The sequence below is a fragment of the Carica papaya genome, chromosome 2 (genome assembly GCF_054855325.1).
Source record: "Carica papaya isolate Zhongbai chromosome 2, ASM5485532v1, whole genome shotgun sequence".
In the NCBI taxonomy this organism is placed as follows: Eukaryota; Viridiplantae; Streptophyta; class Magnoliopsida; order Brassicales; family Caricaceae; genus Carica; species Carica papaya.
The window spans coordinates 5,021,014-5,035,117 of NC_142310.1; the positions used below are offsets into that span (position 1 = coordinate 5,021,014).

General features: G+C 34.0%; 2 protein-coding genes across 2 annotated transcripts; one reads left to right on the top strand and one right to left on the bottom strand.

The window, feature by feature from the left end:
• The first annotated feature begins 1,180 nt into the window (after nt 1-1,180).
• On the top strand, nt 1,181-9,601 carry P5CS1 (delta1-pyrroline-5-carboxylate synthase 1). Its single transcript, XM_088212894.1, has 20 exons — nt 1,181-1,402; nt 2,123-2,194; nt 2,294-2,397; nt 2,520-2,622; nt 2,830-2,991; nt 4,278-4,555; nt 5,585-5,735; nt 5,891-6,053; nt 6,203-6,282; nt 6,490-6,579; nt 6,734-6,820; nt 6,952-7,038; nt 7,140-7,236; nt 7,363-7,466; nt 7,608-7,683; nt 7,819-7,969; nt 8,072-8,140; nt 8,347-8,413; nt 8,506-8,576; nt 9,208-9,601. The coding sequence occupies exons 1-20, from the start codon at nt 1,343-1,345 to the stop codon at nt 9,287-9,289; spliced, it is 2,154 nt and encodes a 717-aa protein (XP_088069020.1). The 5' UTR covers nt 1,181-1,342; the 3' UTR covers nt 9,290-9,601.
• Nucleotides 9,602-10,242: 641 nt separating this feature from the next.
• On the bottom strand, nt 10,243-12,924 carry LOC110822697 (uncharacterized protein At2g39795, mitochondrial-like). Its single transcript, XM_022052873.2, has 3 exons — nt 12,578-12,924; nt 10,624-10,964; nt 10,243-10,533 (listed from the first exon to the last, which is right to left on the bottom strand). The coding sequence occupies exons 1-3, from the start codon at nt 12,839-12,841 to the stop codon at nt 10,374-10,376; spliced, it is 765 nt and encodes a 254-aa protein (XP_021908565.1). The 5' UTR covers nt 12,842-12,924; the 3' UTR covers nt 10,243-10,373.
• Nucleotides 12,925-14,104: the final 1,180 nt, after the last annotated feature.

Sequence of the window (14,104 nt, forward strand, 5' to 3'; positions counted from 1 at the left end):
TACTATATACTATTATATTTTTTAATAAAAAAATAATATAATAATTAAATTTATTTAGTTAAAGTAGATATATTGAACTAAAAATTATAATTAATAATTTCATTCATAAGGAAAAAATATTATGTGATACATTTATAAGCAAATAAAAAAGGAAAAAACTTACCATATTATACCATTGACCCAATGAAATGGTTACCATATACTAGTGTTTGAGAAAACAAAAGGTTATATATTGTAACTACCAATATTAATTACAAATTAATTTTATATTATATAAAACTCGATAATCTTTTAAATTTTATTTGAAATTTGAAATTTTATCCATAACTTACCTATATATATTAATATATTAAAATTTCCAAATTATCAGCAAACAAAAATTTGTATTCAAATTGTAATTTAATAATTAATAAAGTAATATATCTTATCATAATTTGTAATTTATTAAATTAATATTTAAATTTTATTACTTATGGATGTTCTTTTTTAATCAAAATTTACTACTTACATTGTTTTTATTTGTTTATATGTTGCATTAAATCAAGTTAAATTAAATAAAAAATCCTAAAATTAATTATTTAATTACTATTACACTAAATGGTAATCACATTGAAAATTACCGAATTTTAAGATAACAAAAATGCAAACCATATCCATGAATCTTAACTAACAAGCAAAAGCCATTGCAAAAAAAAAAAAAAAAAAAAAAAAAAAAAAAAATGGTGGGCAAAAGTTTTATTTCTGTCAAGGAGTAAAAATATGTGTAAATTACCATTAAACAGGTAAAAATTAAAATTAAGCACAAATTATTTTATGTATAAGAAGCAAAATTTTAAATTATTATTTAATTAAAATGATAATTTAAAAAATAATAAATAATAAATAAAGATTAATATATCTAGTGAGATTATTCGTGCATACTTGGGTTTTACAAGGTAAGTTCGCGCCATCCTGTCTTCTCGCTTTGTCGCGTGCTCCACGCGCTGAAACGGCGTCTATCGTTTTTGTTTTTTACCCTTTATTATCTTATACTTATACTTCTCCTTCATTTTCTCACCTGATCTCAAGTTAACTGAATATTCGCCACGTCATGACATTGCCACGTGTTTTTCGCTGACTGGGCAATGAGGAAAGCTGGAAGTCGTGCGGTGCACTTTAGTACGTCTCCCCAGGTGACGATTATCTACGGGCTAGGACTCTTTTAAGGTGGGCGCTGTGAACGGAACAGACTGCAACGCTCCGCATTGGTGTCTATCTCGTTCTTTCTCACATTCGGACCGCGTAGCCTCGTTTTCTCTGGTGTTGAGTAGTTTGAGGGAGTTTGGACTGCTATCGCTGGAACATGGACGGGTTAGATCGGTCTCGGGCTTTCGTGAAGGATGTGAAGCGTCTCGTTATCAAGGTTCGTTTGCATTCCTCTGAAATTGATTTTTTGTTGTTGTTCTGAATGTTGATTTATTTGTTTTGGTTTTGCGTTTGGATACATGTTTAAGATGATTTGTGCATGTCCGATTGATTTTAGATTGTTCTTGTGGAGGGCACCCAATGAGGTGAACCTTAAAATTCGTTCGTTTTTTTTTTTCGTATTACTCAGTGTTTGGCTGCCGGGAATTTGAGTGGAAATATAGAAGAAAGTGAAGTTTGTTATTGATTTGTTGATATTCTTTTCGTTTTTCTAGTAGTTGAAAGTAGTGTGAATTAGGCGAAATGCGTGTTTTTAGCTCGATACGAAGTTTACATGCTTAATCATACTGGGTTTTGTTAACCGGGTGGTGTAGGATCTCTTTTTGTTTTTTTTTTAAAAAAACTTTTATCTTGCGTTTAGAAATGAAGCCTTTTTGGATAATTTTCTTTTTCAAATTTCGCGGGAATATTACTGGAATTGTGACGTTTTGTAAATCGACTCCGTGATAACTGAAAACAACCTCAAAAGGGTTGTTCAGCATTGATTTCTTTTCTAAAAGATAGAACTTTTTGAAACAGAATCTTGTGTGGTTTTCATTGCAAGTGGGGTCTACGTCTGGATATAAAGGGTGTTTCTTTAATTCTTTTTATTGAATTCGTTTTTTTTTTTTAAAGTTGGAATCAATTCGGTCAATTGATGCTTTGATAAATATTAAAGGTTGGAACAGCTGTTGTTACTCGAAATGATGGACGGTTGGCACTTGGGAGACTTGGAGGACTTTGTGAGCAAGTAATTTGTTATTTCATTTGCGAGTATTTATGTTCTTCTAAGCATAATTTCATTAAGCATGCCTCTGTGCTGGCATTGTATAATCTGAAACTCTTGCAGATTAAAGAACTAAACTCTCAAGGATATGAGGTTATTTTAGTGTCATCAGGCGCTGTTGGCCTTGGTCGCCAAAGGCTCCGATACCGGAAGTTGGTTAACAGCAGGTTTTTAATTGTCAACATCAGTACTTTTATTCACTAAATAAAATGTGACATGTTCAGATGTATTAGCACTTGATGGACTTATATGTTAGCTTTCTGTCCTTGTTGGTTGTTCATGTTTTCAGCTTTGCTGATCTCCAGAAGCCACAGATAGACCTTGATGGAAAAGCTTGTGCTGGTGTTGGACAAAATTGTCTTATGGCTCTGTATGATACCATGTTTAGTCAGGTGGGGGAAATGGGTTGGCATGCATATGTTTTGACTTTTGAGAAACTATGAAAACCTGCTCTACTTTTGTGACTTAGGGATAATTTTGAGTTCACTTTATCCCACATGGAGAATTTGTTTTGCCACTCTCAAGATGTGTGGCTATCTCTTCAGACCATGTGGTAGGACTTGTTTAAACATTATGACCTGTTTCCTTTTTTCTGGCAGCTGGACGTGACATCAGCACAGCTTCTTGTGACAGATAGTGATTTTAGGGACAAGGATTTCAGAAAGCAACTTGATGAAACAGTTGGATCATTGCTAGCACTCAGGGTTATTCCAATATTTAATGAAAATGATGCAGTCAGTACCAGGAGAGCCCCGTATGAGGCATGTTATTGTCCTTGTCTCTACATTGAGGGTTTGTTATTTTTTTCCCAATAAACAGGAAGTATACATTTTGGGTTAGCCTCAAGGATACAATGTGTTTTTACCTTGAAGTAGATACTTACTGATGATACTGGATTGTACTTTCAGAAGTGTCAACAGCTCCAACGAGTATCTCCTCTCAGACGTAACATTCCAACATAATGCCACGTCAATTTTTGGATGATTTTGCATAAATTGTTATTTAAGACACAATGATTGACCATGAACATAAATGATGTTTATTTGGAGCTTGGATTTTGTTTCTCTCTACTTTTTGTTCTATTAACTGTATTGTTAAATGTTTAATATGATAACCATGTACACACTAAGTATGCAATGTTTACATATTAATGTTAGAACTTGCAGCCTTAGCCACGATAGGTGTATTTCTCAACTTGAGCATAGATTTAACTGCAAGTTTGTCTTCCCCTTCATTGCTTCTTAAAAGACACGTATCAATGTTAAAGACACACGTATTACCCTTCCATGGTGCAATTTGATGTACTAGTTCACAACAAGATACTGCAGTTAAGCATGCTTTGGCATTAGGATAGGTAACTCAAGTTCCTGTGTTGCAGCTATAACAAAAGACTTCAAAGAAAATGAATGTCTTTGACCAAATTTTGTTTGTTTCCTAAAATTTGCACTGTTTCTTTTTCAGTTTACTAGAGTCATCCAACCTACTTTATATGCGGATGAGAATTAGAGCCTTTTTTCCGTCTTAACCACTAGAGATGTTCAAAGATATCTTTTTCTTTTTCCAAGGAGACCATATGGAGTGAACTATATTTTTGTATTGTTGTGTGAGTCTTAAATATTTTCAGATTTTGAGGGGACCCTAGTATCACGCTAAATTTGAGTAGCTTAGGTGGAGATCCCCAACATGTCACGTTTTATGTGTGGAGTCAATTTCTGATTGTTATTTGTTCCAAGTGTTCTTCTACATGCACAAATTGATCCTTTTGCAGTTTGTAGCTTTCGCTAAGAATCTGTGCGTACAAAAATGATAAAAATGCTTTTCATGTCGAATTTGCGCCTTAAAGTGGGAAAATTTTCTGAATTAGTACCGTTAGATGTGTGCACTTTTCTAGTAGGATGATACGTTCTGCCATTCGTTATTCGGTACTCTTTCGTTTTGGGTCCACATTTCATTATGGCATGTTTTATCTCATACGTTTGTTTCCAAATTCTCCCATTATTATTGTGCTTAGATTCATTCATTTTCCTGATTCTGCTCGATTCTCCAGGATTCCTCTGGTATATTCTGGGATAATGACAGCTTAGCTGCTCTACTGGCGTTGGAGCTAAAAGCGGATCTTCTCATTTTGTTGAGTGACGTGGATGGGCTTTACAGTGGGCCCCCAAGTGATCCAGGATCTAAGCTTATCCACACATATATCAAGGAAAAACATCAGGGTGAAATTACCTTTGGAGACAAGTCTAGGGTGGGAAGGGGAGGTATGACTGCAAAAGTAAAGGCTGCTGTTAATGCAGCTTCCGCTGGAGTTCCTGTTATCATCACCAGGTATGGTTTATGTAATACTCTTATCCTTGGTTTGTCAGGAGTATTAATCCTTGGTCTTGAAGATAAATGCATGTGCACCATATCTTTCTCTCGTTAAAGATAAATATTTTCCTTCCATTAATTGTTATAGGACAAATAAGGTTAATTTGTTCATTTAGGGATTTAGGGATAAAAAAAGCTGTACAACACGCTTAAGATTTCTCAGACGTTACATTTAAGAAATCTCTAAGTAACTTTTCCTAAGTAGAATTATAATAGGAAATATCAATTTAATAGGATTACCCTCCTTTTGAAGGAAAAAAAGTGTGAAATAAATAGAAAAGAAAAAGCATTGAACACTTACCCCATGAGACTATACTTCAATGTACAAGATGATACGCCACGGAATAACGTTTTCATTTTCACTAATAGAAATCAGAGTGTTAGGGAAGGAAGAAGATCCTACGCCGAAAATCCTTTATACTATTAATTCTAAGAAGAATAATAAATCTTAAATTGCTAAAACTATAATAATACTTCTAAATAATATAATAGTAGATTTCTAAACAGTATAGTTGTTTTACACTTAATATAATTTCAATTTCTAATTTTCTTAGGAAATCTATTGTTAATCCATTCTGCATCATTAATAGATGAAAATTCGCTGGAAATAAGAAGATTCTATTTTGACGTTCAAGCAACTAAAATGTTATTCAGTTTACACCCTCTCTCACTCTCAACATAACATTAAGAATATGTGAGAGGATTCTTTGAAAACAGAATATACCAAGAGATAGATGAGATGTAGCCATAAGTTTCTCGTCATCTTTAAAACTCGATAGCTTGTTCTACTTCTGACATTTTCCCGTTTGCAGAAGTGAACTGAATACTTGTGGGATGTTTTCTTTCTTTGTTTTGCATTTTGGTTAACAGTTGATAGAATAGCTATATAGACATAATGTTCACGCAGGGTAAGGTTATGTGACTGCTCAGCCAGCAGATGCAGTTGTATTCTACAATAATTTTCTTTTTGTCTTGTTGCTTTTGAAGTGGATATGCTGCTGGAAACATACTTAAAGTTCTTGAAGGACACCGCATTGGTACTCTCTTCCATAAAGATGCTTGTACGTGGGTCTCAGTTGAGGAACTTGGTGGGCAGGACATGGCAGTTGCAGCTAGGGAAAGTTCCAGACGGCTTCAGGTAACTTCATTGTTGCTTCATCCTTCCAAGTGTTTAACATGTTTTTGGGCTAATAGAATATTTGTGCTGATTCTGCGCTGAGGTTTTTCACTTCTATAATTTAGTGTCTGAAAGCATATACTTGGCTTAAAGAATGGTGATAATTTTTTCTGCAGGCCTTGTCTTCAGAGGATAGAAAAAGGATATTACTCGACATAGCTAATGCACTGGAAGCAAATGAGAACTTGATCAGGGCTGAGAATGAAGCAGATGTTGCTGCTGCACAAGAAGCGGGATATGAGAAGTCCTTGGTATCTCGGCTGGCCTTAAAGCCTGGAAAGGAAAGAGCATGCGGTGTTTTCTAATTTTATTGGGATGATTTTTTTCCCATGGAACTATTTGCTATCATTGATGTCTGTTCAGCTATATTTACAGCAAAAGAATCTCTGGCTGTACTTCTGCTTATATGAAATTTTATTGTGATTAACAGATTTCAAGCCTTGCAAAATCAATTCGTGTGCTTGCAAACATGGAAGATCCTATTGGTCATGTTTTGAAGAGAACCCAGGTAAGTAGAGTTGCCTAATGAGTTCAAGTTACAGGTACCCTGCTGCTCTATTGTTATTGCATTGACTAAAAAGCATAGGATATTAATACAACTCGTACATTTACTGGGAAAATATATTAAAATGGCTATTTCCTATTATCTGGGAAATGCCCCGGTATCTGCTTTGTGGAATAATTTCTAATGACTCTGATCATTACTCTAATCCAGATTGCAGATGGGCTCATCCTTGAGAAAACTTCATCTCCCTTGGGCGTTCTTTTGATTGTCTTTGAGTCTCGGCCTGATGCTTTAGTACAGGTTATTAGGATTATTTAAAGAATCCATGTGCTTTTAACTCAGCTGATCTGTTTCTTCTATTAATGAAGGCAGGGAATGATGGATTCATATTTTGTTCATATATGTTTCTCTTGCCTCACCACAAGTTTATTCCTTTATTTATGATTTTAAACAGATAGCTTCATTGGCTATTCGAAGTGGCAATGGACTGCTTTTGAAAGGGGGAAAAGAAGCCAAGCGATCGAATGCAATTTTGCACAAGGTTTTCGTCTATTACGGCATTTGTTGAATTTTGATGTTCTTTTTCTTTCCCCTTTCCTTTTCTTTTTCCAAGTTCTGTCTTATTATCAAATAAAAACTTCTAATGTCCTGTCATCCATGATAAATTTCTAGGTGATAACTGAAGCTATTCCAGATAGTGTTGGGGGAAAGCTTATTGGACTTGTGACCTCAAGAGACGAGATACCTGATCTACTGAAGGTGGAAAATACGAGAGCTGATGGTTTCTGGACATGTGACTTTATGAGTGGTTATTTAACCCTTAATACTTATATGGAACTTTGTATGTGAATGTGCAACAGCTTGATGATGTAATTGATCTTGTGATCCCGAGAGGGAGCAACAAGCTTGTTTCTCAGATAAAAAATTCAACTAAAATTCCTGTTCTGGGTCATGCTGGTGAGAGGATTATATTTATATTTTTAATGTTTTCCCTCTATGTTTGCTCTGAACGTTGTTTATTTAATATTCTGAGAAGGGATTTAATGCTGGCTAGGTACTATAACTTTATTTTTTGCTTCCCAGATGGAATTTGCCATGTATATGTTGATAAGTCTGCTAACTCAAATATGGCAAGGCGCATTGTTCTGGATGCAAAAATTGATTACCCAGCAGCATGCAATGCAGTGGTAAAGATTTCTTTTGTTGTTTTTTGCTGATTATCTTACATGAAATTTATCAATTATTAGTAATCAGAATAGTTTGTCTTTTCATTCATGGTTCGGACTAGTCTCATTGTTTTATTTGTGTTTCTAATTTTGCTCTCTCAGGAAACACTCCTTGTACACCAGGAGTGGGAGCAGAATGGTGCTCTCCATGATCTTATTGTTGACCTTCGAACTGAAGGTAGGGCTTCGAATGCAAACAATGTCACCTGTTTTTGCATAAAGAATTTAACTCTAGGATATCTTTCTACTTTTTGCTGAAAACTCTTTAGCTGTACTATGTGGATGACAGCAAAGTTCCATATATTGTCTGTAGGTGTTGTTTTATATGGTGGACCAAGGGCTAGTTCCATGCTGAATATTCCTGAAGCACCTTCATTTCATCATGAGTACAGTTCATTGGCTTGTACAATTGAAATTGTGAATGATGTCTATGAAGCCATTGATCACATTCACCAACATGGAAGGTATATAAATTTTATGATATATATAAATTTGTTATCCCCAACTCCCGAACTAACCTAAAACACATTGAAGGTGGATCATTTTTCTACTCTCTTTTTTGGCAGTGCACATACTGATTGCATCATCACAGAAGATAATGAAGTTGCAGAATTGTTTTTGCGTCAAGTTGACAGGTAGAAACCTTAGAATTGTCTATTTTAGAAAGAATATCTTTGTCGTTAACCTAGCATCTATTACGTCTGCCTGGACTTGTATGTAATAGATTGTTGATGTGCAAGATGCGCTATATCACGAACTTGGTTTTTATGTGAATAATTTCTTTGAACTCCAATTTCGATAGTTTTTTGTCTCGTAATTAGAGCTTCTTTTGCATTGGCAGTGCTGCTGTTTTCCACAATGCAAGCACAAGATTTTGTGATGGTGCTCGATTTGGACTGGGTGCAGAGGTATTATATCAAATAGGATCTCTTTTTAAGAATATTACATATGATCAAGGTCCTTTTGTTATTGTTTTCTAAATCTTTCAATGCCCATATAGGTTGGGATAAGTACGAGCAGGATTCATGCTCGAGGTCCAGTTGGAGTTGAAGGATTGTTAACAACAAGATGGTGAGAGGCTTTATAATGTTTGTTTCCAACAAAACGTAGCTTGCCGTCATTTTCCTTGCTACACATACTTGTACACATGTTTTGCACAACCAGTTTGAATACACATATTTCATAAATCTCCCCTGCAATTAAGATAAGAATTTTATTTTCATGGAATTATATGGGTATTGAAGCCATTTAGCATCCCGACACATGTTTCAAGTGGCTTTCAAAGCGGCTTTCCTCCCATTTGACCCATGTTCTTTACATGTGTGTATTTTGGACACGATAGTGATCTGCCTAGGAAAAACGAGTAAAGATTTATCGAGTATGATTTTGGTAGACCTCAAAGTTGATGAAGTGAATATATCCGCACATATAAAGGATAAATAGCTTGAGTGAGGTAGATTTTCCTTGGTGTCGGCACTCAGCTAGTTGATCAGTATTTTTGAATTGCAAAATACTGAGTGCTTGCTATCTATAGCTCACAGTCCATGTGTTGTTATTTCAGATGGACTTCTTATATAGTTGTGCCAACATGACCAATTACAAATTTTCATAAATTTTGCATGACTGTAGCCAATGAATGCCTATGCAAATAACATTTGTTTCTTTTTACCTTAACCATTGATGTTCCCCTCTAAACATGCAGGATCCTGAGAGGAAGTGGGCAAGTGGTGGATGGTGATAATGGTGTGATCTATGACCACAAAGATTTGGCCATCGAATCTTAAGTCTGTTCCCAGTAGTTAAATAAACCTGAGAGAGAGAAGGAAAGACATGTTAGAGGCTTTTAGTTATTTGATATCTTCATGTACTGTTTTAAGTCAGAAGTTTTGAATTCTTGCCCACAGGAATATTTTATATTTTTCTCTTTAGGTTTGGGGTTGTGCACCCTAGAAGGATTGAAACCCAAGCACCGTAACCTCTGGTACTTTATGACCTCTGAGCTACTTGGCGTGGGTCCATCCACTCTTAGAAACAGATGCTCTGATGTCCTAGGAGATTATGGCAATCCATTTATTTATGGAGATTGTTGCTTGCAATTTGGGTATTTTTTTTAGTGTTCCTTTTACAAGAACTAACACCTTTTTTACAATTTTGAATCTTGGAATCAATAAGATGAAATTAAGGGTATGACACTAAATTTTTTGTTTAAGAATAAACTTTTTTCTTCGGGAAATATGAAGCTGTGTTAGTTTGGTATACATTTATCGAAGAAATTTATGAACACTTGCTAAACTTGCACTCTCGGTATTGTACAAAATTAAAAGAAAGAAACTCAGTAAGCTTGACATTTGCTAAACATGTCAGAAAAATATAAAACATTACTGGAGAAAGTATTATTTTTGTTATTATTAGTGATTCAGGTTGTAGTTTGAAAAGCATATAACATGATTATTCAGAGTCAGGTTCAAATCACGGTGATGGTGAGAACCACATAACCAGTACTGTTTTTTGACTGAATTTATGCAATCCTTTAAAATTTAAAACCACAGTTGATATTAACCTCGGTTGAACTTTAAGAATTCTGATTTGATTGATTAAAAATTTTGGTAAATTGCTTAATATTATCTAAACAAAAGAATACTACACAACTGGGTAATTAGAAGATCCCTTAATGTGAAGCAACCTAAAGATCTAATATTCTTCTCCAGATAAAATCTAGCATTAAATAGTCTAGAGCTTCAAAAACCAAACAAAAACTTCCGAATAAATAAGAATTTTGATACTTGACCAACTCAGCAACTAGTACATGTCGGTGTAAGAAGGAAAAAAGATGAAGCGAACATGCTCAATGTAATCTTTCAATGAAACTCATGCTTCAACAAACTTCTTTAGGTTCTTTAACCAAAGCAGGTATTCCCGGCTATCTTTGTTGATCATGTACTCATGTAGGAAATTTGTTGTGCTTGGCTTTATTCCTCTAAGCTCCAAATATTTATGGAACGCCTTCTGCAAATTCTCATCCAAATCACTGCAAACAAAGAAAATACTTTACCTAAGATACAAGGGAGGAAACTTGTATTGTGCTACCAATTCATTAGCATGGGAAGTTAAGACTCACTTGAAATCAGGACCCTCGTATGCAATTTGCTCCTCGGGAGAATTCTCTGGATGTCTAACTGCCAACCCGTCAATTGAAATCTTGTCAGGAAATGCAGTGCAGCTAAACTCCAGACTTGGTCCACTCCTTTTAGTGACTGTAACAACTAGCGGGATGCTGGATTGAGTTGCGTTCTCATTCTCATCATCAGTCATATCCTCTTCGTTTTCTCCAGTAACAAGATCAGGCATGTGTACTTCAACTTTCACATGCTCCCCCTGATACTCCCTGATCAATGTAATAGTTTGATGTCCCGGGTTGTCTTCAATTTCAAAAGGGAAGTCACTTGGAGACTTTTCGTCCTATTATACACTTAATAAAAAGATCAGAAATAACATCATCTACTTGGTAATGCAACCATATGCATTACAATCTCATCATGTCATTATTAAAATGATAACTACCTATGAACAAATCAGACTAGCAGTGTGCAAAGGTTTACATATCAAAGTACAACAGACAATATTTAATTGAAATAAAATCACACTGTTGTAAGAAAGAGAGACACATGTCGAATTTATTCCCTAACCTAATGGTTCTCCATTAATCCTTAGTGAGTGAGTTTGATAATTTTTCCCATTTCTAACATGAGAATCTCTTGACCGTAAAAAATAAATGAGAATCCCTTGAATGCATTCTCATGATGTACATGGATTTTTGGCTGCAAAGGAAATCCATAGTTTCTTTTTGAATGCTGTTGAACTATAAATATTTAGATTCTATTTAAACTAAATCAAAAAAATTCTGTATTATAGAATTCACAGCCAAGAAGCATTCGTAGAGCAGAAGAACAACATAAAGCATTTAGGGAATAAAGGGAACTAAAATTACAAGAGCTATAGTCACTAGTCCAAAAAATTTCTAAGAAGAAATTTAACTTGTTGGCACAGGCTGCTCAAGTACTTCTGAGGACGTGTACCCAACTTTATTAGGACATGTGCCTAACACCAACTTTTAGCTATGTTTTGGGCAAAACAAAATGGAGAATTTATATGGAATTCATATGAAAACTCACATTTTAGTTCAACAAACATGGGTAAAAAGTTTATTACATAGATGCTAAAAATGAACTCAATTTGAATTCTAAGTGGAATGAAGCAATGAATTATAAATCCAATCAAAATGAATAGAATTTGGAACTTATGATTAATTCCAATTTCACTTGAATTTCCCAATGAGCTAAATGCTTATAGTTTTAAATGTGATTTTCACACCATCCAAGTTGAAATAGTAATGATTCCCAAATACATTCCAACAAAATCCTTGGGTTGTTTCAAACACAGCGATAAAGAATAAGAGTCTTTAAGTTAAAGGACCATTAATCCTCCGCTATTCAGAAACAAAAATTAGATATCAGAAATTAATTAGTTAAATAACTAATGCTTCATTTCTTCTCCATCTTCCCATATTTTACCAGCTAACAGACAGCAGAAAACTGGAAATAATGGCTTCACTTCAACCTCTCAAAGCAGTACTAACCCTTTGGGGGTGCTCTCCAAATTCATAAAAACAAAGACAAGACCTACTCTACAACATCGTCCTCTCATTTTGAACTACAGTTCAATTAGCAAGCGAGCTTTGAAAAATAACAACGTTTGAATTGAATCATACCTTCATCTCCCTTTCATTTAGTAAAATATGAAAAATAATTTTCTAACACCGAAAATCAGAATGATTGTAAACTTCAAAACTTGGAACTTTCCAGCATCCCGCCAATGCAACCAATAAAGGACGCACCTTCTGGCTCCAAGAGCACCTATTTCTTTCCTATTGCTCGAGGAAACAAGAAATGAAAAATAAATAAAACCAACCTGCCAAACCGACCTAATTTCTTGCATCTACCCCCGTTTCCCGATCATCCAAGCAATAATCACATTAAACCGGAAAAAGAAAGGAAATAAAACAATCACATTACCTGATTGTGATCATCGCTCTCCTCGGCACACTTGATTTCCGAGTCAATAACTCGGACGAGCAGCTCATCGGAACTCGTCCGCTTAACGGCCGTAGTGTAGTTAAAGCCAGGAGCAAAAAGACCTCGAGAGGACTTGTGAGAGAGTGGAGAGTGACTGAGGGCCGTGAAGAGAGTAGAATATGAATTTCGCTGGACTCTGGAGAATCGACTCACTAGTGGCGCTAACGAGGCGGCCGATTTGCGGAGAAGAGAAACGCAAGCCATCTTTTAACGTTTGAAGGTGCAGGTGAATTTCTTACTTCGGAACTTGGAAGGGTTTTTCGCAGAAAAAGAAACAGGGTTTAGCGAGGGTTTCTCAGCTTACGTATAAAATCTTTAATTATTATTTGGTCCCTCATTTTATTCTTATTTTTAAATTAGTCAGTGATTTCTCAATTTTTCAAATTAAGTTCCTAAGTTTTCATTCTTATCCCAATTAAACCCTTCTGTTAGATTGTACTATTAAATTTAAAACTTAATATCTTTGATTAGGTAAATCTATATATTATTTGAATTATTAGACGATTTTTTTTAATAATATTTACCTTTCTTTTATGTATTCTATAATTCTATAATTCATTTTTGTACTCTATAATAATCGGTAAATAATAATATATTTAATTTAAAAATTATAACAGAATTTTAAAAAGAGAGAGAGACAAAAAAGAGGAAAAATAACTAACCAAAAATATATAATTAGTTTTCTTTCTTTTTAACAATAAGCAAAATACTTATGTTTAAATGGTCAAATAATTTTTTATTTTATTTTTTACACATCAAATCTCATATATATATATATATATATGTGTGTGTGTGCGTGTGTGTGTGTGTGTGTATAATATGTGCATATGCTGCATGAACTTATAAATTCATTAAAAAAACACTTAAATTTTAACACATGCATATTTTGTTTTGGTATTTTAACTCTATTTTTCATGTAGTAGCACTATATTTTTAATCAAATTGCACTATAACATTATTTATGGGAATCTCAATCTACTATATAAAGAATGATGTTATCATATTACTAAAATAATTGTAGATATAAGACTTTATTATATCCATTATTCTTGCTTTTAATATAATTTTTTTAAATTAATTCATGAGGATATATTTCACGTTCGGTATTTTAAAAATAATTATTACTTTGTAACATACATATAAAAATTATTTAAAAGATTTACTTTAGTAGGCTGAGTCACAGACTATCCTTTTTGCTGCGACGATGGACATACATATTAATGTATCTGTGTGTATGTATGGGTGCGCGCGCATTTGCATATAAATACAATAAGTGTATATGTAAATATACACATAATATTTAAACTAAAAAAAAAAAAAGATAAATATATATATATATATATATATATGAAGGTATACTCTTTTTAACTTTTATGGGTCAACTGTAGTTGCTTGACTTAAAAAGATCTTCTTTGATCACTGTAAATTAAAGCTTACATTGTCAACTCTCAATCACTGTTTAATCAC

Coding starts and splice junctions, on each gene's coding strand:
- P5CS1 (XM_088212894.1), top strand. CDS start 1,343: ATGGACGGGTTAGATCGGTCTCGGGCTTTCGTGAAGGATGTGAAGCGT. Junction 2,398..2,519: donor CGGAAGTTGGTTAACAGCAG/GTTTTTAATTGT, acceptor TCATGTTTTCAG/CTTTGCTGATCTCCAGAAGC. Junction 7,237..7,362: donor TCCTGTTCTGGGTCATGCTG/GTGAGAGGATTA, acceptor TTTGCTTCCCAG/ATGGAATTTGCCATGTATAT.
- LOC110822697 (XM_022052873.2), bottom strand. CDS start 12,841: ATGGCTTGCGTTTCTCTTCTCCGCAAATCGGCCGCCTCGTTAGCGCCA. Junction 10,965..12,577: donor AGAGCGATGATCACAATCAG/GTAATGTGATTG, acceptor AGTGTATAATAG/GACGAAAAGTCTCCAAGTGA. Junction 10,534..10,623: donor TACGAGGGTCCTGATTTCAA/GTGAGTCTTAAC, acceptor CTTTGTTTGCAG/TGATTTGGATGAGAATTTGC.